Source organism: Pimephales promelas, chromosome 19, assembly GCF_988280905.1.
Source record: "Pimephales promelas chromosome 19, fPimPro1.hap1.1, whole genome shotgun sequence".
In the NCBI taxonomy this organism is placed as follows: domain Eukaryota; kingdom Metazoa; phylum Chordata; class Actinopteri; order Cypriniformes; family Leuciscidae; genus Pimephales; species Pimephales promelas.
This window is the reverse complement of record NC_142787.1, coordinates 32,304,778-32,327,982: the sequence shown is the minus strand read 5'-3', so window position 1 is coordinate 32,327,982 and position 23,205 is coordinate 32,304,778. Positions and strand designations below refer to the sequence as shown.

Sequence of the window (23,205 nt, the reverse complement as noted above, 5' to 3'; positions counted from 1 at the left end):
AACATCCGAGATTTTAAAAAGCCAATCAGCTCACGAGAATGAGCTCACCGCTCTGCGCTTGACCAATCACCTGAGGGAAAATACATTGAAGGCGGGTTCGACGCTTCCGATTGGCTGACCAGCGTATTGACATCGTGCAGAAATGCAGAAATCAACGGGCTAAAATCACCTTCATATTCGCCAACACGGTACGACATGATCATATTTATTTATTCATCCATTTACGTGCTCTCATTCATTATAGATGTTTGATCAGCTGTTTGTGATTTTAGACGCTTTCTGAAAGTTTGTAAATTAAGTTACTTAAGAAAACTTATTTAAGAGTTACAATTAGAATTACAATAGTTGATTTTATTTTGATTTAAATGCATCAGATAAAGTCAGTTTTGAATTTTTTGCTGTTCAGCTAACGTTAGGCAGTTACGTAAATGATATGCAAATGAACACATCGTTATTAGCAACACAATTTGTTGTTATAATTAATATTTTATATAATTAATATTTTCTTATGTGACCCAGTTGTTAATCACATGATAATAGCTGTTATATTGTGTTTCAGATGATAATATCAGTAATATTGTGTTTTTATGGGCAGTTAGTACATATTAATAACACGATAATCTGAATAGCTAATCGTGTGTTTAGATGGGCAGCAGTAAATTAATAACACGATAATATGAGTAATGTTGTGTTTAGATGGGCAGCAGTAAATTAATAACACGATAATATGAGTAATTTTGTGTTTAGATGGGCAGCAGTAAATTAATAACACGATAATATGTGTAATTTTGTGTCTAGATGGACAGTTTATCCCGGCGGCTTCGGGAGACGCTCGTCTCGTATCACAGTCTGAATGAAACCGAGTGGAACATCGCTAAGAAAGCAGTCAGTTAACTCCCTTTAAATCCTGTCAGTTCGATGTTTCCCGCGTGAGTTTAGCGCGTTTCAAACACGTCAGTTCTCCTTCGTTTCTTTCAGAAGGATGTGACCGTTTGGAGGAAACCATCGGGGGAGTTCAGCGGCTTTCTGTGAGTTTAAAGTCGCTAAACAGCTGCACCAATCGGGGGAACCGGTTATGATCGATGGTTTGTTTGTGCAGATATAAAGCCGAAGGAACTGTGCCGGATAACCCGCGCAGGATCATCGAGTTCATGATTCCCGGACCCCGCAGGATGGAGTGGGACAGTCTGATGACGTCACTGGAGATCGTGGAGACTCTGGACGAGGTGAATGTCTATGTTAATGTACAACTGAGTTATGAAGCTGGTGAATGTTCAACAACACACGAGAAGCTTTCCATAAAGACCCTACACATCATTATCTTTAGATTATTCTTACAGTCTTGCAGATTTATGTCTGCCACGCGCTGTAATTAAACCGCAGGGTTAATCATTCTATGAAAGCCCTTAAACGCTGAAAGCCTGATATGAAATCATTGTCAGACTTACATATATACACACTCACCTAAAGGATTGTAAGGAACCCCACACTAATACTGTGTTTGACCCCCTTTGGCCTCCAGAACTGCCTTAACTCTACGTGGCATTGATTCATCAAGGTGCTGGAAGCATCCTTTAGAGATGTCGGCCCATATTGATAGGACAGCATCTTGCAGTTGATGGAGATTTGTGGGATGCACATCCAGGGCACTTATATACATAATTATTTTAAACAGATATGCACCACATCTCACAGACAATAGGCCTACAACACATATCCAACATTTCATTAAAGATGTTGTTAACTTTTCACATACTGATAAGTATTGCTTGATAACATTCTGTATTTTCTTAACTTCTCTGCTGTAAAATAATAAAAAGAGAACACATTAGCAATAGTAAACTAAATAGAAAACAGTAAACTTAATTGTAGTAAAAACCACACAGAATGGGCCTACCACCTCTCCATCCACATCACCAGTTTGATCAGTGAAGGATGTGCCTGGATGTTCTTACATAATGCAGCGTTGTTAGGCCGATCGGGGGACCGTTTCAGTCTTAGATCATGTTCCACAAACACTCTGTACTTGGTCTCGAATATTTTGTTAATAGAAAAAGTGCGATCATGTCAGAACAGAACATCAATGAAATGTTTACCCGGCAAAGCTTTAAAGCACGAGCAAATAATGAACTTTTGTGATTGTGAATAAGTGCAGTGTCCTGCGAGTGTGACTCTACCGCTGCATTAACACATGATGTGTTGAGCTGATATAATGTGCGCTGTAGCACGAGACTGCCATATTCAGTTTGCATTCTTATCGTGTTTCCACAACAACGTTAGTGAGTAAATCTACTGAAATCCAGTGGAGTGTGATGTGTTAGATGTAGGTCTATCTTTTTAATTTACTATTAGTAGTAGTTAACATAATGTAGTCCTACGCCAAAAAATGAGTTGACTTGCTATCCTAAGTTTAACCCTAACTCCGTCAGAGACCTGACCCTAACCCTGACCCTAACTCTAACCCTGACCCTAACCCTGACCCCGATCGGCAGGTTATCGGATTGAGTTGGTCATCCAGAGCCTTGATGATGTGCGTTATATGACTGAGTATAACAGGGTTAAATCTGTGTTTCTGTGTGTCTCGATAGAAGTGTGTGCAGAGCTGAGCTGGAGTGTGTGTGTGTGTGTGTGTGTGTGTCCAGGGCTGCTGTGTTGTGAAGTACTCTACTGCTGGCCAGCTGTGGAACATCATCTCTCCACGGGAGTTTGTGGATTTCTCCTACACCTGTGATTATCAGCGCGGCCTGCTGTCCTGCGGTCAGTGTCTCGGCCATCAGCTCGAGCCGCACGCTGGAGAAGCTGACTCCTGACTGTGTGTGTGTGTGTGTGCAGGCGTGAGCGTGGAGCACTCGGAGCAGACCCCCGGGCTGGTTCGGGGCTTTAATCACCCGTGTGGCTGGTTCTGTGTGCCGACGGAGGATCCCGGGGTCAGTCTTCTGACCGGCTTCATCCAGACGGACCTGAGGGGAATGATCCCGCAGAGCGCAGTGGACACGGCCATGGCTGCGGGACTGGTGCGCTTCTACCGGGAGCTGACACGCGCGCTGGCCGCCGAGCCGTCATGACACACACACTGAAGACACAGCTGCTCTCCTCAGACACTAAATAATCCTCACAGGACACTTATTTATTATTGCACCTCATATTTTGTTTTTGTCCGTGTTTACTTTTACTGTTTTACTGGTTAAATGTTTTACTGGTTAAATGTGATTACAAATATTGGTATTTTTCCATAAAATTATGTTTAAAAAAATCCTATAAATCATCTCTCTCTCTCTCTCTGAGCGACACACAAACACATGTGGACTTTATTACAAATAAACAAATCACAGTTCATTTGTGTTTCCATATTGACTGCGTGTCTGTTTGACTGATATGCTCTGATACTTTATTTTCCTCATATCGATGAAATATTCAAAGGCTACCAAACAGGTGGAAGGTGAATAAATCTTTTTATTCTTATTAACCCTTTCATGCATGAATTCTGACAACCTCAGTCAGGATTGTTTTTCGTAGGTGTTGTTATTGCTTTTAGGGCATCAAGTGAAAAACTAGCGATCAGGAGTTTTCAATCTCTTCTGAAATGAGCACTGTTGGGAGTAACATTAACGCATTAAAGGTAACCTGCATTACATTGGCTAATATGTTAATAACACATTAAAGATAACAAGCAAAGTAAGGCATTGAAGGTGACGTGCATTACGTAATTGATTACTTTTTTTAATCATTGTTTTTAACATAAATACATGTAGAAATGTCTCTTGTGGCGCGCGCACAGTTTTCACTCGGACACGCGCTTCAATCTATCGCCTATCACCGTTGCAGACACTCTATTCTCACCGGTGAAATCTCTGAACAAAATGCACACAAACGTGTGTCTGCTTGTTATACAACCACTGATTCCGTTTTATTTCTTTCGAAAATTCTTATTGTATACATATATTGTACTGGACATATATCTGATTTAGCACCCCCACCCCTTTCCTCCCAAGCTAAAGTCAGTGACATCACTCTTTATATGTTACATGACGTTACAACATTTTTTTACCTGCAAGAGTCTCCTAAAGAATAGATATTTCAAGGCAGCTCTGCATCTGTGGCCGTCAGAGGAAGTTAGCTTTATTTATACCATCACTGGGGGTGGTGGAGGCGCAGTGGATAAGACACATGCCTTTGGTGTGAGAGATCCAGGTTCGAATCCACTGTGAAACACCAACGTGTCTGAGCAAGACACTTAACCCCTAGTTGCTCCAGAGGCGTGCGACCTCTGACACATATATATATAGCAATTGTAAGTCGCTTTGGATAAAAGGGCCAGCTAAATGAATATATGTAAATGTTATACAGCGCTTTTTACAGCACCGTTTCAGCAGCTTTACAGAGATAACAGCAAAATAATTCAACCAAGTTTGTTCCAGAAGAAAATAGCTTAGTCCAGCATAAGTCAGTTCAGTGATGGTTCATTTTTGATATAAAAAAAATATTAATTTAGTTAATTTATACATATATACTGATGTCACCATCCAGCTCAGGTCAATGGAGGAGATCAATAAAATCGCTGCATATTAAGTGCGAGTCCGCTAGGTGGCGGTGTGTAGGTGATGCACATGTGTCTGCAGAGCTGTCCTTAAATTAGCATAATAGTGGTTTTCAGGAGATGTTTTTATCCAAAATAACTTACAAATGAGGAAATCAAAAATCCCCACTTGGCTCTATCCGAGAAGCAGAAACAAAAAACAAAGTTTGGAAGATGTTCGGATGGATTTTGCTAAATCATATCTGTGAAAGCCAGAAACCTGTGTGTTTTAGGTGCTCCATTTTAACCAGTTATTTTTTTATTTATTTATTTATTTCATTTTAAAGGGTCCTACAGCGTGACAAACGAACTTCAGGGGGAAAAGACTGAATAATAATGCAACGCCATTCAATTTTTTTTAATTAAACAAAAAAGTGCATTCTGTTTTATTTAACGCATAGGAAATGTAATAGTAGAAAATAAAATGATATAATTAAATTTATATTGTGAATAAAAACTTGAATATTTTATTATTTTCCAACTTTTTTATTATTATTATTATTTCCCAACTTCAATGTCCGTTTAAACCACGATGACGTTGAGGCACAAACCCCGCCCACTGACGCAGCAGCTTCTGTGCGTGCGCGCGCTCGCGGCGTAACGAGTGATCGCAGTGGAAGTTCGTGCGGATCTATGAGTGTGTTTCTGAATCCCGATCCGTGAACGAGGTTCGGTTCTCCAGGTTCTGTTGCGCTCCGTGGCGTGGGCATGAGAGTCTGGCAGCCGTTAAGGGGACACACATGCTCGGGTTAGGTTTGATCCGGTGATGCGGTTCGGTTCGGGTCGGGTCTCCATGACAACAGAATCAGCGGAGTGAGTAACCAACTTTAGTAAATAAACACAAACACTTTTACCTTGACGCTGGAGATATTAATAAACGACCTAACAGCAGCCGTTGGGAAGATTGAAGCTTTAGAAGGTTGTTTTGTTTGTGGGTTTGGATTATTGGTGTTTTGTTGTAGTTCTGCGGGCGCGCGCGTCCTTTAAGATCCACTGACGGGAAAATCCTGTTTCTGTTTCGCTTTGAATCCGGAGGGTTTTTCCGGCGGTCATCCTCATGTACACACACACACACACACACACACACACACACACACACACACACACACAGGAGACGTGACTCGGTGGATATGAACAACTCAACCCTGACAAACTGGGAGAATAATACTTCGTCTAAGTATGAACACTTTTTGGGGGCTTTTCAAGATTTTTCCCCTTTTGGATGAAGAAATGTTATATGACATTGTTGATGTTGTTGTCAAGGTATTTATTTCATTAGTTCCAGTCTCTAATGAAGATGTAGTTATTCTTATCTGGGGTCTGGAACGGGCGTGAGAGGGTCACATGATCAGGAGATGTCGATACCGACGATGCTTCATTTCTGAAAGCTGATGTATTGATAAAGCTAAATCGTTTTTTAAGACCCTGATTAGAAAAGCAGAAGTATCATCATGTCCCAAACACATATTTTAATGTCCTCATGATGATTATAAGCCGATATGATGGACTTGTGTTGCACTGAAACAATTTACTTTTTTAAGTTATTCCGCTCATATTTTATATTTCATGTAGCGGTTGTTTCTCTGCGTTGTTATTTTAGACGTTTTGAATGAAATGATTTTCCACACAAAGCTGGTTGTGCTGGATGGTGACTTTCATAACGGATCCTGTGTGATAAACCATATAAACAGAAAGACACTGTTAACCGCAGCTCTTTCGCCTTTTAACCACAAAACACATGTTTAAAAACACCAGTCAGTTAACTACAAAACACACAGAAATTGCAACGTAAACTAGAATATATCTTTAGTATGCGCACCAAACATTCACATCTCTCTATACATATATATATATATAGGCTGCGCCACTGCTGAAGAGTCTCTCTGCTAATGGGAATAACGCTGACCCTGTGTGTGTGTGTGTGTGTGTGTGTGTGTGTACTCTCGCAGTAGCTCATGAAGTGTGTGTGTGTGTGTGTGTGTTTGTGTTCTCATTTGCGAGATTAAATGTCAGAAGCTTCTTTGTTTTATCCGGTGACAGAAATGAGTTTCCATCGTTATCATCACTCAGCCCTTCAGTGCTGCTGTGTGTGTACGCCAGATAACAGCACACACACACACACACACACACTCTCTCTCTCTTATGCACACACACACACACACACACACACACACACACACACAGACAGACACACACTCTCTCTCTCTCTCTTTCTCTCTCTCTCTCATGCACACACACACACACACACAAATGAACCTCAGATATTGCGTAGGCAAGCACGCTCCTGCAGTTGTTCTGCTAAACGAGCTCGTCATAATGACATCATCGTGACATCATCAAGAGGAGCGGCTGATAACAGTGGAGGATGTGCTGATGATGTGTGCTGTGTGTTATGTATTATGAGTTTTTTCCTGAGAAGCTGATGTTGTAAACTAAAGAGTGTGTGTCTCCACAGGTGAAGCTCTGATGGTTACCATGGAGACGGCTGTGAGCGGGAAAAAGTGCAGCGCCGCCCTGCTGGTGCACCTGTACTGGTGCAGAGACGAGCCACTGACTCTCCCAGCAGGAGAATACACCGCTGAGGAGATCTGCATCAGCGCCGCGCAGGAGTGTGGTGAGTGTGTGTGTGTGTGTGTGTGTGTGTGTGAACACTGAGGCGGATCATTAGCATCCGATAAGAAGACGAGCACATGAACTACGACAGAAACAGAAACACATCAACTGAAGAAATCCCTCAAACCGTGTGCGTCTCAGCGGAGGCTGTGATTGGATAACTGGAGTAACCAGCGGACCAATGGCATCGCAGCGTCTCTAGTGGAAGTGTGTGATCAGAGTGAATGGGTGTAATGCCCTCCAGAAGCGTGTCACACACACGAGTGTGTTCCCGAACGCCGACGGCGTTAGCGGAGTTAGCTGGCGCTCGAGACACACTCGTTTGTGATGGTACAGAGACTCACTGATGTCATCGCTGATGTTTCACAGGAAGTGATGATTCTGTTCTCTTGAACTCATGGGATGGAAACGCTGCTTTATTCGCAAATGTTTTCTGCCATATTCCAGTTTTGCGCAGATGTGACATCATCGTCTGATGCTCATGCTAACAGCTAATATTCATCAAGCGTTTCATGGCGTCACGTGTCATCGGTGTAATTACATTATGACAGTAAGATCTAAGATGTGTGTGTTCAGCGTGTTCAGAGGGCGAAGGCTTGCTTCTGCAACACTGTGGCAGGAGTGTGAATGTTGGGTGGTAAACTTCCTGTTCCCACTCTCGCCACTTCCTGTTTACCCATCTGGGGGTTCAGGGTTTCAGTAAGACAGTGCATGACACTGATCTACTTTACAAGAAAGAGGAAGCAGCTCCACCCATCTGTCCTTCACACACACACACACACACACACAGAGACAGAGTGTGTGTGTGTGTGTTGGTCACTGCTGATGTGTGAGAGGTCAAAGGTCACTAATGTGCTGATGTGTGTGTGTGTGAGACAGGTGTGAGCCCCACGCACCTCAGTCTGTTCGGGCTCATGAGGGAGCGAGACCGCGTGTGGCTGCCGCCCAATCACGTGCTGAAGCTGGAGGCGTCAGCCAATGAGACGCTGCTGTTCCGGATCAGGTGAGCCTCCGCGCCGGTGTCGCGTGTGTGTGTGTGTGTGTGTGTGTGTGTGCACGGCTCTGTCTCACTGCTCTCCGCCCGCAGGTTCTACTTCCCCGGCTGGACCGGAGCCGGCCCGCACTCGGCCCGCAGGTATGGGGTCAGCAAGAGTTCAGAGGCACCTGTGCTCGATGACATCACCACGGCGTACCTGTTCGCTCAGGTGAGGAGAGCCTCGACTACACTCTGAGTGTGTGTGTGTGTGTGTGTGTGTGTGTGTGTGTCTTCTCTCTGCACTGGCGTGATAGCGTAGCTCCAGCACGCTAACAATTTAGGACGTGAGGATGCCAAGGAATCATTGTGTAAAAGTAGGGTTAGGGTTAAATAATGTCAAATAATTATTAAAGTAAGTTAGGCTCCATTGTGTAACAAGCTAATTAAAATGATACACATTTATTATTCACAATATGGAAAGAGGAAATAAAACATAGTTTGTCAAACGTGCCGGTAACGGGCTCATTCAAGTCCACTTTTATATTTGAGTTATTTTTATCCCGTGTGTTTCAGCAAGCCGGATGTGTTGCGAGATGCGCGGTTGTCACAGCCTTTGTTTATTCCCTGGGTTAGACACTAGAGGTCCTCAGTGTTCACGTTGTCTATGCGTTCTCACTACATTTCCCATGATCCCGTCTGTCACTGATGGTTTATTGCCTTACAGCTGTTTGTGGTCACCCTGTTATACTGTCTGTGTCGGTGTTTGTCACCGAGTCGAGTACGTCGGCCCCACACTGCCGGTGTTATCGCCACTCGGTTTCTAGTGTTTGTCTTTTATGTTTTTGGATTTTGACCTTTGTGACCTTATTGACCTTTGTTGACCTTCGCAAATTGCTTTGTTTGTTTGTTTGAGTCGAGTTTTCCTTTGCAAAGCAGATTGTGTGCATAATGCTGGATTTGTTTGTTTAATCATGGCACATAATTCGCTGTGAAGATATTTCTTCTTCCTCTCGTATGAATAAGGCTGTTGTAGTTTTTATGAAAGTGCAGAATCTTGACGATCAGATCATTGAAAGTGGCGTTATGATCAACATGACTTGTGAGTCACTCCATGCGGCGTCTTCTAAAATCACGATTTCAGATGTGCCGCGGTTCACATCTCACGAAGCGTTGGAGCGTGAGCTAGTTCGCTTCGGGGGCGGGGTTAGCCGGCTAACGATCTCTAGGGTGGAACCAGCGGCTCTGGATCATGTGATGTCGTGCAGATAGGAGAGACAGGTCAGCATGGTTTTGGATTCTCCGGAGCGAACGCTGGATCTCTTGGTGTGAAACATGAAGGGAAAACATTTATGGTTTACGCAACAACCGGTATTATGAAGTGCTGTGATGTTGGGCATATAGACCCCTTTTGCGCCGACGTCACAGGTACGTCACGGCGCTAGCTGGAGGCAAAGCAAAGTGAAAACTGCAGACGGCCAATACAAAACAGCACAGATTCAGCTACATAATAAGGAGCTTTAATAATTGTTACTATTATTAAATGTCATCTTGTTGTGTTGTTTGGTGCAAGAATTGATGAAAAATGAATATGCTGTATCTGGAACTTTTATTTCTATAAAATATTCACATCATTAAAATCGCACTTTAATGTCACTGTTTACATTGTCGTGGTCTCGGCGCTGGCTCGGCAGAACTCCGGATCGTACACACAAGTCTTGTACAGGACCATATAGGCATCTTTATATGCCCTCAGTTTCTCTTTACGATCGGTTTCTCTGTAGGTGTAGAAGTCAGGCCACTCAACCGAGGTAACGTACGTTAATCCTGTCAGATCGTCCATGCATTGAGTGAGCGTGTAGGCGGCTACGGGTCGGCCAATCTGGTTCCGTCCGTTAAAAATAACTTTTGAAAATAACAATCGCGGTCCTGGACACTAAGTGACCTTACTCATTAAGATAATATCGGATTTTCTTCAGTCATTGTTAAAAAACAAGCGAACAATCCTTGCTAACTAGCGTTAGTGTATGCGGCCAGATGGATCTTTTTGCCTCCACCTAAGCTCCGCCCACGAAAAAACGTCACCATGTTTACCAACTGTAAAAAGGTCTATAACAAACTGTTATAATAAAGCTGTTTTTAAAATTCAAAATTCTCTCTCCCCCGCCCTCTCCCTCTCTCTCTCTCCCCCTCTCTCTCTCCCCCTCTCTCTCCCCCTCTCTCTCTCTCCCTCTCTCTCTCTCCCTCTCTCTCTCTCTCCCCCCCCCTCTCAGTGGAGGTCAGATTTTCTGAGTGGCTCGGTCAGCGTTCCCATCAGCCTGGAGTTTCAGGAAGAGTGTTTGGGATTGGCTGTCATCGATATGATGCGTTTGGCCAAAGAAAAGGGCAAATCCCCTATTGACATCTACAACCACAACAGGTGAGACTCATAAAATGACCTCTGACCTCTGACCTGGCCTAGCCTGACCTCTGCTGTCTGGATCCGTAGTTACAAGTCGTTCCTCCCGAAGAACATGCGGGCACACATCCAGAGCCAGCACTTGGTGACCCGGAAGAGGATCCGCTTCCGCTTCAGGAGGTTCATCCATCAGTTCGGCGCGTGTAAAGCGTGTCCGCGCGACCTGAAGCTGAAGTACGTGCTCAGCCTGGAGTCGCTGCAGCCGGCCTTCTTCACCGAGCGCTTCCTCGTCACCGAGGCCAGCGCCGGGGCCGTCACCATCGTCGTCAACGGCAACCAGGGCATCCGCTGGTCCCGGGGTCAGGAGGCCATGGACCCAGAGGTGCGTGTGACATCATCAGGGTACAGCTGAGCTTCGTTGCACAATTAACCTAAAGAGTAATGCTCCCGTTGCATCAGTCAGGAGCCCGAGAGGTGTGTGTGTGTGTGTGTGTGTGTGTGTGTGTGTGCGTGTGTCAGTCACAGTCCACGTCTGTTGAGTGCATTGACCAATCAGAGGCGTTTTCTAGGGCTGTCGAATGGCTGAAAACACACACTGTCATTTTCATCATCTACACACACTCATCATCTACACACACTCATCACCTACACACACTGATTATCATCTACACACACTGATCATCATCTACACACACTCATCATCTACACACACTCATCACCTACACACACTGATGACAGAACTGTCGCAGAAACACACACTTCATCTGTAGGTGAAGATACACACAGTGGAGGAAGAGTTTCATGGTGTTTATTTGCTGTTGTTTGTAATTAGTTTATTTGTTCTTATTTTGTTTAATTGACTTTAATAATGTTTAATGTCTAGTAGTTTTTGTGTTATTGAAGTTTCCCACACTGACCTGAATACGGACGAGCGAGACGAGCGATGCTGTACTCTCTCTCTCTCTGTGTGTGTGTGTTCAGGATCTGCAGGTTTACTGTGATTTCTCTGAGGTCATCGACATCAGTGTGAAGCAGGGCAGCAGAGACGGGTCTGTGGAGAACCGGGTCGTCTCCATTAACAGACAGGACAGTCAGATCCTGGTAACACACACACACACACACACTCAAACACTCACACACACACACACACACACTCACTCTCACGCACTCTCACTCACACACTCTCACTCTCACTTGATCTCGCTCATACACATGTCAGTCGGGGTCAGTTAGGGTCTAGTTGAGCCAAGTTGAGGGTCAGTCCGGGGTCCAGTCGGGGTCAGTCGGGGTCAGTCGGGTCAGTAAGTCACCTAAATGGTACTGGGTCGGACTCGGGTCTTGTTTTAATCGGGTTGGGTTTTTCTTTTTTTAATTGTATTTTATACACGTCGTGTTCGGGTAAGTGTTTCGGGTCGTGTTCATATTTTAGGATCCGAGAAGACCTCTAGTCTGAGTGTGTGTGTGTGTGTGTGTGTTTCCCACAGGAGCTGGAGTTCGGTTCTCTGACTGAAGCGCTGTCCTTCGTGTCTCTGATCGACGGCTACTACAGACTCACCACAGACGCGCATCACTACCTGTGTAAAGAGGTGGCGCCCCCTAGACTCCTGGAGGCCATGCAGATCAGCTGCCACGGGCCTGTGTCGTGAGTTCAGCTACACACACACACACACACACACACACACACACTCACACACACACACACACACTTAGGAAAAAACATATATGCAGAAATGTTTGTTTAAAACTGGATAAACTGAATTTGGGAAAAATGAAACCCATTTCAGACGGCTGTATAATATAATGCACACACACACACACACACACACGTGTATGAATGAGGTGTGTGTTCCCGCAGGACGGAGTTCGCCATCAGTCGCTTGCGTCGCTGTGAGAATCAGAAAGGCCTTTATATCCTGAGGAGCAGCCCGAAACACTACCACCAGTTCTACCTGTCCTTCACCCTCGAGGTGTGTGTGTGTGTGTGTGTGTGTGTGTGTTATATCACCCTCGAGGTGTGTGTGTGTGTGTTATATCACCCTCGAGGTGTGTGTGTGTGTGTGTTATATCACCCTCGAGGTGTGTGTGTGTGTGTTATATCACCCTCGAGGTGTGTGTGTGTGTGTTATATCATGGTTAATCCACTGCAGTAACTAACCTCATGTGTGTGTGTGTGTGTGTGTGTGCAGCACGAGGGTCAGCTGGAGTTCAAGCACTGTCTGGTGGTCCGCTCCGCGTCGGGAGAGTTCGTGTTGAGCGGCGGGAAGAGCAGTTTCTCCAGTCTGAGCGAGTTACTGCAACGCTACCAGAAGGAGGCGCTACGCTCCGACACACACGTGTTCCAGCTGAGCCGCTGCTGTCCGCCGCGCAGCAAAGGTGACACTCACACTCACACACTCACACTCACTCACACACACACTCACTCACACACACATCGATAATAATCAGTGTTCCCGCAATAATAGCGATAACGCTAGTTGGTGTCGGATCTCTGTCTGGGACTCGTTTGAGATCTGGAACTGGAACACAGATATTCCATATACATGTGTGTGTGTTCTGGGCAGGAAGTGATGTGTGTGTGTGTGTGTCCAACTCTAGATAAATCCAACCTGCTGGTGTGCAGGAACAGCCAGAGCTCTGACGCGCTTCTCTCGCCCTCCGAGTTCAAACACGTCAACCAGATGATCTTCCACAAGATCCACAAGGAGGACCTGGAGACTGTGAGTCACACACACACACACACACACACACACAGTGGGTCAGGGCACGTTCATGCAGGTCTGATGTGTGTGTGTGTGTTCAGAGGGAGAGTTTGGGTCAGGGCACGTTCACGCAGGTCTTCCGGGGCGTGCGCCGCGAGCGAGGAGATTACGGAGAGATACACAAGATGGACGTCGTGCTGAAGGTTCTGGACAAGAGCCACCGCAACTACACTGAGGTACTGTGGGAAAGGGTGTGTCGTGACGAGTGTGTGTCGTGACGAGTGTGATGCGTACGAGACGTGACGTTCCTCTCTCTGTGACAGTCGTTCTTCGAGTCGGCCAGTATGATGAGTCAGCTATCCCACAAACACCTGCTGCTGAACTACGGCGTGTGTGTGTGCGCAGAAGAACGTGAGTATCTCGCACACACACACACACACACACACACGTGTGTTTTATGAGGTCTGTGAGTGAGTGTGTGTGTGTTGCAGACATCATGGTGCAGGAGTACGTGCGCTTCGGCTCTCTGGACACGTACCTGAAGCGGAACCGCAGCAGCATCAACATCACCTGGAAGCTGGAGGCAGTGAAGCAGCTGGCCTGGGCTCTACACCACCTGGTGACTCTCACACACACTCACACACTCACACACACACACACACACACACTCTCACCTAACCCTGATCTGATCCGCAGGAGGAGAAGAACCTGATCCATGGGAACGTGTGTGCCAGGAATGTTCTGGTGACCCGTGAGGAGGACCGGAAAACGGGAACGCCGCCGTTCATCAAACTCAGCGACCCGGGAATCAGCATCACGGTCCAGCCCAGAGAGTGTGAGTGTGTGTGTGTGTGTGTGTGTGTGTGGTTCTGCTGGAGCACATCCCGTGGGTTCCTCTAACTGTCCCTGTGTGTGTGTGTGTGTGTGTGTGTGTGTGTGTGTGTAGTTCTGCTGGAGCGCATCCCATGGGTTCCCCCGGAGTGTGTGCAGGACAGCAGGAGTCTGAGTCTCGCGGCGGATAAGTGGAGTTTCGGCACGACGCTGTGGGAGATTTACTGTGGAGGAGAACATCCGCTCGCGGCCCTCGACTGCTGCAAGGTGAGGCAAACTCTGTGCAACATCTAATCAGCCAATCACATGACAGCTGCTTCAGTGCATTTAGGGGTGTGGTCCTGGTCAAGACAATCTCCTGAACTCCAAACTGAATGTCAGAATGGGAAAGAAAGGGGATTTGAGCAGTTTTGAGCGTGGCATGGTTGTTGGTGTCTGAGTATTTCACAATCTGCTCAGTTACTGGGATTTTCACACACAACCATTTCTAGGGTTTACAAAGAATGGAGTGAAAAGGGAAAAACATCCAGTATGGGTCAGTCCTGTGGGCCAAAATGCCTTGATGATGCGAGAGGTCAGAGGTGAATGGGCCGACTGATTCAAGCTAATAGAAGAGCAACTTTGACTGAAATAACCACTCGTTACAACCGAGGTATGCAGCAAAGACACAACACACACAACCTTGAACAGCAGAAGACCCCACCGGGTACCACTCATCTCCACTACACATAGGACAAAGAGCCACAATCTGCAAGAGCTCACCAAAACTGGACAGTTGAAGACTGGAGAAATGTTGCCTGGTCTGATGAGTCTCGATTTCTGTTGTTCATTCAGATGATTTGTCGTAAACAGAATGAGAACATGGATCATCATGCCTTGTTCCCACTGTGCAGCTGGTGGTGGTGGTGTAATGGTTTTCTTGGCACACTTTAGGCCCCTTAGTGCCAATTGGGCATCGTTTAAATGCCACGGCCTACCTGAGCATTGTTTCTGACCATGTCCATCCCTTTATGGCCACCATGTCCCCATCCTCTGATGGCTACTTCCAGCAGGATAATGCACCATCACAAAGCTGGAATCATCTCAAACTGGTTTCTTGAACATGACGATGAGTTGACTGTAGTAAAATGGCCGCCACAGTCACCAGATCTCAACCCAATAGAGCATCTTTGGGATGTGGTGGAACGGGAGCTTCATCCCACAAATCTCCATCAACTGCAAGATGCGATCCGATCAATATGGGCCGACATTTCTAAACAATGCTTTCAGCACCTTGTCGCCACGTAGAGTTAAGGTGAAAGGGGGTCAAACACAGTATTAGTGTGTGTTCCTAATAATCCTTTAGGTGAGTGTGTGTGTATGAAGAGTTCAGATGCAAAAGCTTCTAAGTGCCTTTGAAATTTTCTTGTAGAATGAAGAAAACTCTCTCTCTCTGCGCTTCGGGTGTGTGTGGCTGCGCACACAGATACCGCGGGACTCCTGATTTTCGCCTCTTCTTCCACGTTTAAAATTGTTTGAATGTATAATTTGGCAAGACAAAACACGTCCAAATGATCAACTTTCACTCTATTTTAGCAGTTAATCCGCGAATCATATGAGTGGGGAGCTGATATGTACGCATCACGATCACCTTTGATCCGACTATAGCTAACGGTCTCTGTGCTGCGCGCGTGATTGGCTGCAGCTAACGGTCTCTCTCTGTCCCACAGAAGCTGCTGTTCTACGAGGATAAGCACCAGCTCCCGGCGCCGAAGTGGACCGAACTGGCTAGCGTGATCAACAGCTGCATGGACTACGAGCCGCTGCACCGGCCGTCGTTCAGAGCCGTGATCCGAGACCTCAACAGCCTCTTCACGCCAGGTGAGCTAATCATTAAGACATTAGCATAGCTAAGACATTAGCTAGCGTAACGCTCACTCCTGCGTCCCGGTGCTCCTCAGACTACGAGCTGCTGGTGGAGAGCGAGACGCTGCCCAGCAGGACCCGGCCGTTGGGTTTCGCCGGAGCCTTTGAGAATCAGGAACCCACTCAGTTTGAGGCCAGACACCTGATCTTCCTCCAGCTGCTGGGCAAGGTGACCTCATCATCATCATCATCATCATGACTAGGGCTGGGTATCGTTTGAGTTTAACGATTAGAGACGGAGAAATATTAGCGCTGTCACTTTAAGAGCTGTGGGTCCAGTACACACACACACACACACACACACACGGAGGAATCCACATTTTCATGTTATAACAAGTGTCCGTTTCCCAACCGTACTCCCCTCAGCTGTCCCGCTTCAGCGCTCTGACTCCCGTGTGTGTGTGTGTGTGTGTGTGTGTGTGTGCAGGGTAACTTCGGCAGTGTAGAGAAGTGCCGCTACGACCCACTGCAGGACAGCACAGGTGAGAGCTCTTCCTCACTCCTCTTCCTCACTCCTCCTCTTCTTCACTCCTCTTCCTCACTCCTCCTCTTCCTCACTCCTCTTCACTCCTCTTCCTCACTCTTCCTCCTCCTCACTCCTCCTCTTCCTCACTCCTCCTCTTCCTCACTCCTCCTCTTCACTCCTCTTCCTCACTCCTCCTCATTCCTCCTCTTCCTCACTCCTCCTCTTCACTCCTCCTCTTCCTCACTCCTCCTCTTCCTCACATCTCCTCTTCCTCACTCCTCTTCCTCACATCTCCTCTTCCTCACTCCTCCTCCTCACTCCTCCTCTTCCTCACTCCTCCTCTTCCTCACATCTCCTCTTCCTCACTCCTCTTCCTCACATCTCCTCTTCCTCACTCCTCCTCTTCCTCACTCCTCCTCCTCCTCTTCCTCACTCCTCCTCTTCCTCACATCTCCTCTTCCTCACTCCTCTTCACTCCTCTTCCTCACTCCTCCTCTTCCTCACTCCTCCTCCTCACTCCTCCTCTTCCTCACATCTCCTCTTCCTCACTCCTCTTCACTCCTCTTCCTCACTCCTCCTCTTCCTCACTCCTCTTCCTCACTCCACCTCTTCCTCACTCCTCCTCTTCCTCACTCCTCTTCACTCCTCTTCCTCACTCCTCCTCTTCCTCACTCCTCTTCACTCCTCTTCCTCACTCCTCTTCCTCACTCCACCTCTTCCTCACTCCTCTTCCTCACTCCTCCTCTTCCTCACTCCTCTTCCTCACTCCTCTTCACTCCTCTTCCTCACTCCTCTTCCTCACTCCACCTCTTCCTCACTCCTCCTCTTCACTCCTCTTCCTCACTCCTCCTCTTCCTCACTCCTCTTCCTCACTCCTCCTCTTCCACACTCCTCCTCTTCCTCACTCCTCTTCACTCCTCTTCCTCACTCCACCTCTTCCTCACTCCTCCTCCTCCTCACTCCTCCTCTTCCTCACTCCTCCTCCTCTTCCTCACTCCTCCTCTTCCTCACTCCTCCTCTTCCTCACTCCTCTTCCTCACTCCTCCTCCTCCTCACTCCTCCTCTTCCTCACAGGTGAGGTGGTGGCGGTGAAGAAGCTTCAGCACAGCTCAGCTGAACACCTGCGTGACTTTGAGCGGGAGATCGAGATCCTGCGATCACTGCAACACGACAACATCGTCAGATACAAGGGCGTGTGTTACAGCGCAGGTGAGAGTGATGCATGCTGGTCCCGAGGCGACACACACACACACACACACACGTCTCTCTCTTCTGTCTCCGTGCGCATGCTGGAGTGAGTGGTTTTTAAGATTTCAGGAAAAATTGATGTTTAATAAATGTTTATTTTGGGATTGAAATGGCAGTTCATTGATTTTATTGTTGGACAAGCCAAACTTGCACTTTCATCACAGAGAGAAATAGAGTGGAGAATAGATGGTCACGATGTTGTACTTCTTTTAAAGCTGGAGTTGGTGTGAACGAGTACTATAAACTACTGAATGACAGACTCTTTTAGATATAAGAACATCATCTGGACGGACGGCAACTGCAGGACAATTCAGTTTCTGAGGTTGTTTGTATCGGGGGGGTGGTGGAGGCGCAGTGGGTAAGACACATGCCTCTGGTGTGAGAGATCTGGGTTTGAATCCACTGTGAGACACCAACGTGACCCTGAGCACGACACTTAACCCCTCGTTCTCCAAAGGCGTGCGACCTCTGACATATAGAGCAATTGTAAGACGCTTTGGATAAAAGGGTCAGCTAAATGAAGAAATGGAAATGTAGAGATGATTCAGTTCAATTGTTTTGATAAATCATTTTTTCCTAAAATCAGCCCGTCTCTCTGCAGGTCGTAAGAACTTGCGTCTGGTCATGGAGTTCCTGCCGTTCGGGAGTTTGAGAGATTATCTTTCCAAAAACAAGGAGCGTTTCGACCATATGAAGCTCCTGCTGTACGCAGCGCAGATCTGCAAGGTGAGGTTCCTCACACACACACACACACTCACAGACTCACTCACTAAGAATAACGTGACGTGTGTGTGTGTAGGGGATGGACTACCTGGCGTCGAAGCGTTACGTCCACCGAGATCTGGCCACGAGGAACATCCTGGTGGAGAGCGAGTTTCACGTGAAGATCGGAGACTTCGGCCTGACTAAAGTCCTCCCTCAGGATAAGGAGTATTACACCGTGCGCGAGCCCGGAGAGAGCCCCATCTTCTGGTGAGTGCCCCGTCAGGCGGGCGTACTGGTGTGGTGATGATGATGATGATGATGATGTGATGTGTGTGATGAAGGTACGCCCCGGAGTCTCTGACCGAGAGCAAGTTCAGCGTGGCATCAGACGTCTGGAGTTTCGGAGTCGTCCTCTATGAACTCTTCACATACAGCGACAAAAGCTGCAGTCCTCCAGCCGTAAGTGGCCGATGCAGATCTGTGTGTGTGTGTGTGTGTGTGTGTGATCCTCTCAACACCTGCCATAAATCAATAATTCAAACATCAAAATATTACAGGTTTCAGCCTGTGTGTGTGTGTGTGTGTTGCGGTTCAGGTGTTCATGGAGCAGATGGGCGAGGACAAACAGGGTCAGATGATCGTCTACCACCTGATCGACCTGTTGAAGAGGAACTACCGCCTGCCGTCTCCCGAGGGCTGTCCCGCTGAGGTAAAGCTCACACACACGATCCTTACACTCGTACTCAAACATCACGTATTTAAAATAATTATACCAGTTTCACAGTGCATTTGTTCAAGCATGACTGGGTGTTTACCAGTTCAAGTCAAGCTTTTAGTTTAGTTTTCTTCCAGTTTTGCTCCATGTTTCTGGCTGTTCTCTTACGGGCCTGAGTGTGTGTGTGTGTGTGTGTGAACTTGCGGTTTTCGTGTCTTCACCGATGCCTGTTGTAGATGTATTAGTGGCGTCAGAGTCTCAGTAACACACACACACACACACACGTGAGCATCAGCAGTGAACAGGGGAAGCGGTGGCGCTGCGTCACCAGCGCTGCTAAAGCACATTAAACATTCAATAATCAGCCGTTTACCGCCCGGCGCTACAAGCACTGAAGCACAGCTCTCAAACTCAGACCTCCAGATTATCATGTTCCCCTGCGGTTCTCCTGCAGATCCAGGCGCTGATGAAGGAGTGTTGGGCCACAGAGCCGAGCGATCGACCCACATTCAGGACTCTCGCTCAGAGGGTCCACGCCATCCAGGACCGGGCATCTCACAGCTGATCCGGGTCAGAACATCAGATCCAGGTCAGAACTTCTCACAGCTGATCCGGGTCAGAACATCAGAACTTCTCACAGCTGATCCGGGTCTGGCCTTCAGTCTGGGATTCTGGGATGTTCTTTCACTATCAGGGGTTTTCAAATTTTTAAAGAACCATAAAACTGATGATGGCCTTTTGTTTTATTACACCATTGTCCAGATATGATAACGATCAAATGTGATTGTGATTTGCATGAAAACCATTTCTTTTTCTGCCTCATTTAAGAATGTAAGAGAATTATTTCCAATTAATTTCAAATTCAGTATTTGTATGCTGTTTTCTGTCCATTATTTCATGAATGCCTGGATGAACTGAACCTTCTCTAGAAGTGTGTGAGTGTGTGTGTGTGCGCATGCTATTGTTCATGGGAAACAGATGATTAGACTGAAATGTCTTTAAACAGTGTGTTTGTGTACAGTAGTAATAATATAGGAAGTGTTTATGAGCCTCGTATTGATTTGAAATATTGGTGCGTGTACAGTGTGTGTGTGTGTGTGTGATGTTCAAATCTTCAGAGTGAAAAACTGTGACCGTCTTTCTCAATCTGAGTCGACCAGTGAGTGAGTTCATCAATGAAATATGTAAATCCCACCAGCACTGCTGATCGTCACTATATGCGTGTGATCATGAATGTTGGTGATCGTGAGCAGCACTGAAACGCCATCGAAATGAAAACAAGCTCGAGAAGCGCCCCCTGGTGGCTGGTCCCAGTATAGCTCAAACTCCGCCCCCTCTCATGTAACCCAATCTCGGCGAGAACTTCCGGTCAGTCCGCCTTTGGACTCGACTGGCATTCTGACGCTGCGAGCTCCTAACATGGTCTCAACTTCTTTTTATTTTTGTTTCAATTATTTTGCTTATTGTACATATAAAAAACAAGAAGTTTATACGAGTAGTGCCATGTTCATGCATGTTTGAGATCTGAGCTGCTGGAAACCTTCATTTCATCTCAATCCTTGTTCTTGTTTCTCCAACAGGGGCTCGTATTGAATCAGTGTGAATGCACTAAAGGATTGTTTTTATAATTGATTTATTTGTAATATTTTTGTAAGGTACACTGATGAACTGAAGTTAACAGTAAAACAAGAACAAATGTTACAAATCAGAAGAGATGTCTAATTTTTTAAATATAATATCGAGTGAATAAAACCATTTTGCAGATAACATTGGTGTGTATTTGTTGTCAATGTGTCCTAGCGACAGTGTTCACCCCTGCACACCACACAGCACTTCCGTGTCACTCACAGAGCCGGAGCTGCTCGAGTGTTGGATGTAAGAAATGTGTCCACAGGCCACCTCTGCCCGCTCTGTTCACGGCCTCTAAACACTCTTATCGGCCGAGTTATGAACGTAACGCGCGTGCCCGCTCACGCTAACTGACACACGCCTCTCCCCGAGCACCGCCCGTGCGGTAAGAGTTGGCAGGGCGATCATAAAACGCTCCGCATAAAACGATCGGGGCGTCAAATATATATGAGTCTCGTGCCCGCGCAAAAGTGCTCACGCCTCACGCTTACTTGTGCTCGCGCATCACAGAGGGGCTGTACAGAGGGGGCATTGGATGGTACCGCCTTCTCTGAGCAGTTGGGCTTTTACAGGAGCCAAGCCTCAAACTCTATTGGTCGAGCTGGAGAGAGATGGGCGGATCTTAGCGGACCACTCTTGGGAGGCTCAATGTTTACACTTTTGGGGAGATAAGCCCATACTAAAAGCAGTCAATGAACAATAAACTTGGTTAAGAGAATGTATTGTAACATTAAAAAAATCTTACATGCGTCTCTTTTAAATTACAGCAAATTGACAAAAACTTTATTAAAGGAGTAGTTCACTTTTAAAGAAACTTTTGCTGATAATTTACTCGCCCCCGTGTCATCCAAGATGTCCATGTCTTTCTTTCTTCGGTCGAAAAGAAATTAAGATTTTTGATGAAAACATTCCAGGATTTTCTCCATATAATGGACTTCAATGGGAACCAAATGAGAGTTTCAGTGCAAACTGTTCAAAGGGCTTTAAACGACACCAGACGATGAATAAGGGTCTTATCAAGTGAAACGATTGCTCATTTAATAAATAAATAACAAAGTTTAAGTTTTAAAAGCTCAAATGCTCGCCTCTGTACTGCGATGCGCGTTCGTGACTCTCCTGTTCCAACTCTTTCAATAAAATTGTCAATTTCAGGCTGAAAATAAGCAAAATAAGCTTGAGAGCATAAGGGGTTAAGTGAACAAAAACATATTTCGAAATAGTCGCAAATATATCAGTATATTGGATCTGTGCAACCGGTCTTAAAGTGACAGCAGCCTAATATCCCTGCGGTGTCATTAATATTAATCAAACATGAAAAGACAAAGAGAAGATCACTCTCTTTAGTAGATTAACAGGATTCATCTATATTTCATTTTTACAGTGAAGACTATGCAGTGTTGTTTAAAATATAACTACTTTGTTCTGTTTTTTATTTTATATATTTTTTTATTTCTCAGGAATGCTATCTTTGTTAAGCTATCTGCTATCTGTTCCTAATCGCATCTGGAGAATGAAAATGCTGCACATCGCTTGCCAATAAATAGAGTTGTTCACTTCCTCATTTTTAAATATTGAGGCCTTCTTAAATACATTGATGTTAAGAATAGTATTATTTATTGGCAAATTCTGCTTCCAGTGATGGGTAAATGGAGACCGGAGCACCCTCGGCTGAGTTGGGTTTGTGAAAGGAAAGCGGGTTTGTGAATGTATGAAGATTTGGCTGTGTTGAATGTTGTAAGGAAGTGTGTTTTAGCCGGGCCGGACTTTGGACACACATCTCACAGACCAGAGAAGATCTCAGGGGTTACGTCGACATCTCTGACTCTACAGTACTGTACTGTATATTTTATTTGATATTTAGTGCAGGACTAATAAGGTATAATGTGAAGACAATAGTTTAGTGGCATAAATGGTCAAAAATGCCCATCACAGGTCTCTATTGTTATTTCTGGGTTGTAGTTGACCCTCCGCAGTGGATTATTGGTATAATCTCATTACAGAGAGGTGATTTAACTAAGATTGAGTCAAGGGTTAGTGGAAACCGGTTCAAACTGTGTACAGTATGTGCACACACACACACACACACACACACACCGACGGCTCTGTGTTATTAGCCTATATTTCTGCAATGGTTACAGACGATTTGTTGTATTGACGACAAAATAAAACAGGTAGGCTACGCTTAAGTATATTTTATTATATAAATTGTTGGTTGTCTATTAAGTTCAACTGTTTTATTTAATAGCACAACAGACAGCATAATTAATCAAATTTGTTTTTCACTGGTTTACAAGTGCTGGTTGACAAAATTTTGGTCTATAATATGTGTGTAGTTGTTTGGCTCATTCTTATACAAGAGAATATTTTGCACTAATTTATTAAAATGCACTATTGAGTTTTTAACTTGTTTTAATATATATCACACTTTCTGTTTTGCTTTAATAGTG

At 45.7% G+C, this 23,205-nt stretch overlaps 2 protein-coding genes across 7 annotated transcripts; both read left to right on the top strand.

Moving 5' to 3' along the window:
* Positions 1–57: 57 nt before the first annotated feature.
* stard4 (StAR related lipid transfer domain containing 4) lies at positions 58–3,466 on the top strand. 3 transcript variants are annotated; one of them, XM_089123774.1, is made up of 6 exons: positions 58–188; positions 799–885; positions 982–1,028; positions 1,100–1,226; positions 2,643–2,757; positions 2,833–3,466. In XM_089123774.1, exons 2-6 carry the CDS (start codon positions 799–801, stop codon positions 3,063–3,065), a joined length of 609 nt encoding a protein of 202 aa, XP_088979900.1. In that variant the 5' UTR covers positions 58–188; the 3' UTR covers positions 3,066–3,466. The 3 variants fall into 3 exon arrangements, with proteins under 3 accessions (XP_088979900.1, XP_088979898.1, XP_088979899.1); XM_089123772.1 differs by having other exon boundaries at positions 979–1,028; XM_089123773.1 differs by lacking the exon at positions 58–188 and adding an exon at positions 266–285 and having other exon boundaries at positions 979–1,028.
* Positions 3,467–5,172: 1,706 nt separating this feature from the next.
* jak2a (Janus kinase 2a) lies at positions 5,173–19,923 on the top strand. Of its 4 annotated transcripts, none has more exons than XR_016147514.1 (26): positions 5,173–5,389; positions 7,032–7,190; positions 8,069–8,192; positions 8,277–8,394; positions 10,436–10,581; positions 10,651–10,942; positions 11,542–11,661; positions 12,045–12,202; positions 12,416–12,527; positions 12,747–12,933; positions 13,156–13,277; positions 13,361–13,495; positions 13,583–13,670; positions 13,751–13,878; positions 13,956–14,094; positions 14,206–14,357; positions 15,800–15,950; positions 16,031–16,164; positions 16,423–16,477; positions 17,536–17,670; positions 18,311–18,435; positions 18,509–18,681; positions 18,756–18,873; positions 19,010–19,123; positions 19,584–19,747; positions 19,782–19,923. XR_016147514.1 is itself a non-coding variant. In XM_089123420.1 (26 exons), the coding sequence occupies exons 2-25, from the start codon at positions 7,043–7,045 to the stop codon at positions 19,692–19,694; spliced, it is 3,285 nt and encodes a 1,094-aa protein (XP_088979546.1). In that variant the 5' UTR covers positions 5,173–5,389; positions 7,032–7,042; the 3' UTR covers positions 19,695–19,707; positions 19,761–19,923. The 4 variants fall into 4 exon arrangements, 3 of the variants coding, with proteins under 3 accessions (XP_088979546.1, XP_039532339.2, XP_039532340.2); XM_089123420.1 differs by having other exon boundaries at positions 19,584–19,707; positions 19,761–19,923; XM_039676405.2 differs by having other exon boundaries at positions 19,584–19,923.
* The last annotated feature ends 3,282 nt before the right edge of the window (positions 19,924–23,205 follow it).

Bases quoted from the DNA above. Each gene is read 5' to 3' on its own strand.
- jak2a (XM_089123420.1), top strand. From the start codon at position 7,043: ATGGTTACCATGGAGACGGCTGTGAGCGGGAAAAAGTGCAGCGCCGCC. The intron at 7,191-8,068 runs GTGAGTGTGTGT...TGTGTGAGACAG, and splicing joins CAGCGCCGCGCAGGAGTGTG to GTGTGAGCCCCACGCACCTC. The intron at 14,358-15,799 runs GTGAGGCAAACT...TCTGTCCCACAG, and splicing joins CGGCCCTCGACTGCTGCAAG to AAGCTGCTGTTCTACGAGGA.
- stard4 (XM_089123772.1), top strand. From the start codon at position 799: ATGGACAGTTTATCCCGGCGGCTTCGGGAGACGCTCGTCTCGTATCAC. The intron at 1,029-1,099 runs GTGAGTTTAAAG...TTGTTTGTGCAG, and splicing joins GGGGAGTTCAGCGGCTTTCT to ATATAAAGCCGAAGGAACTG. The intron at 2,758-2,832 runs GTCAGTGTCTCG...GTGTGTGTGCAG, and splicing joins GCGCGGCCTGCTGTCCTGCG to GCGTGAGCGTGGAGCACTCG.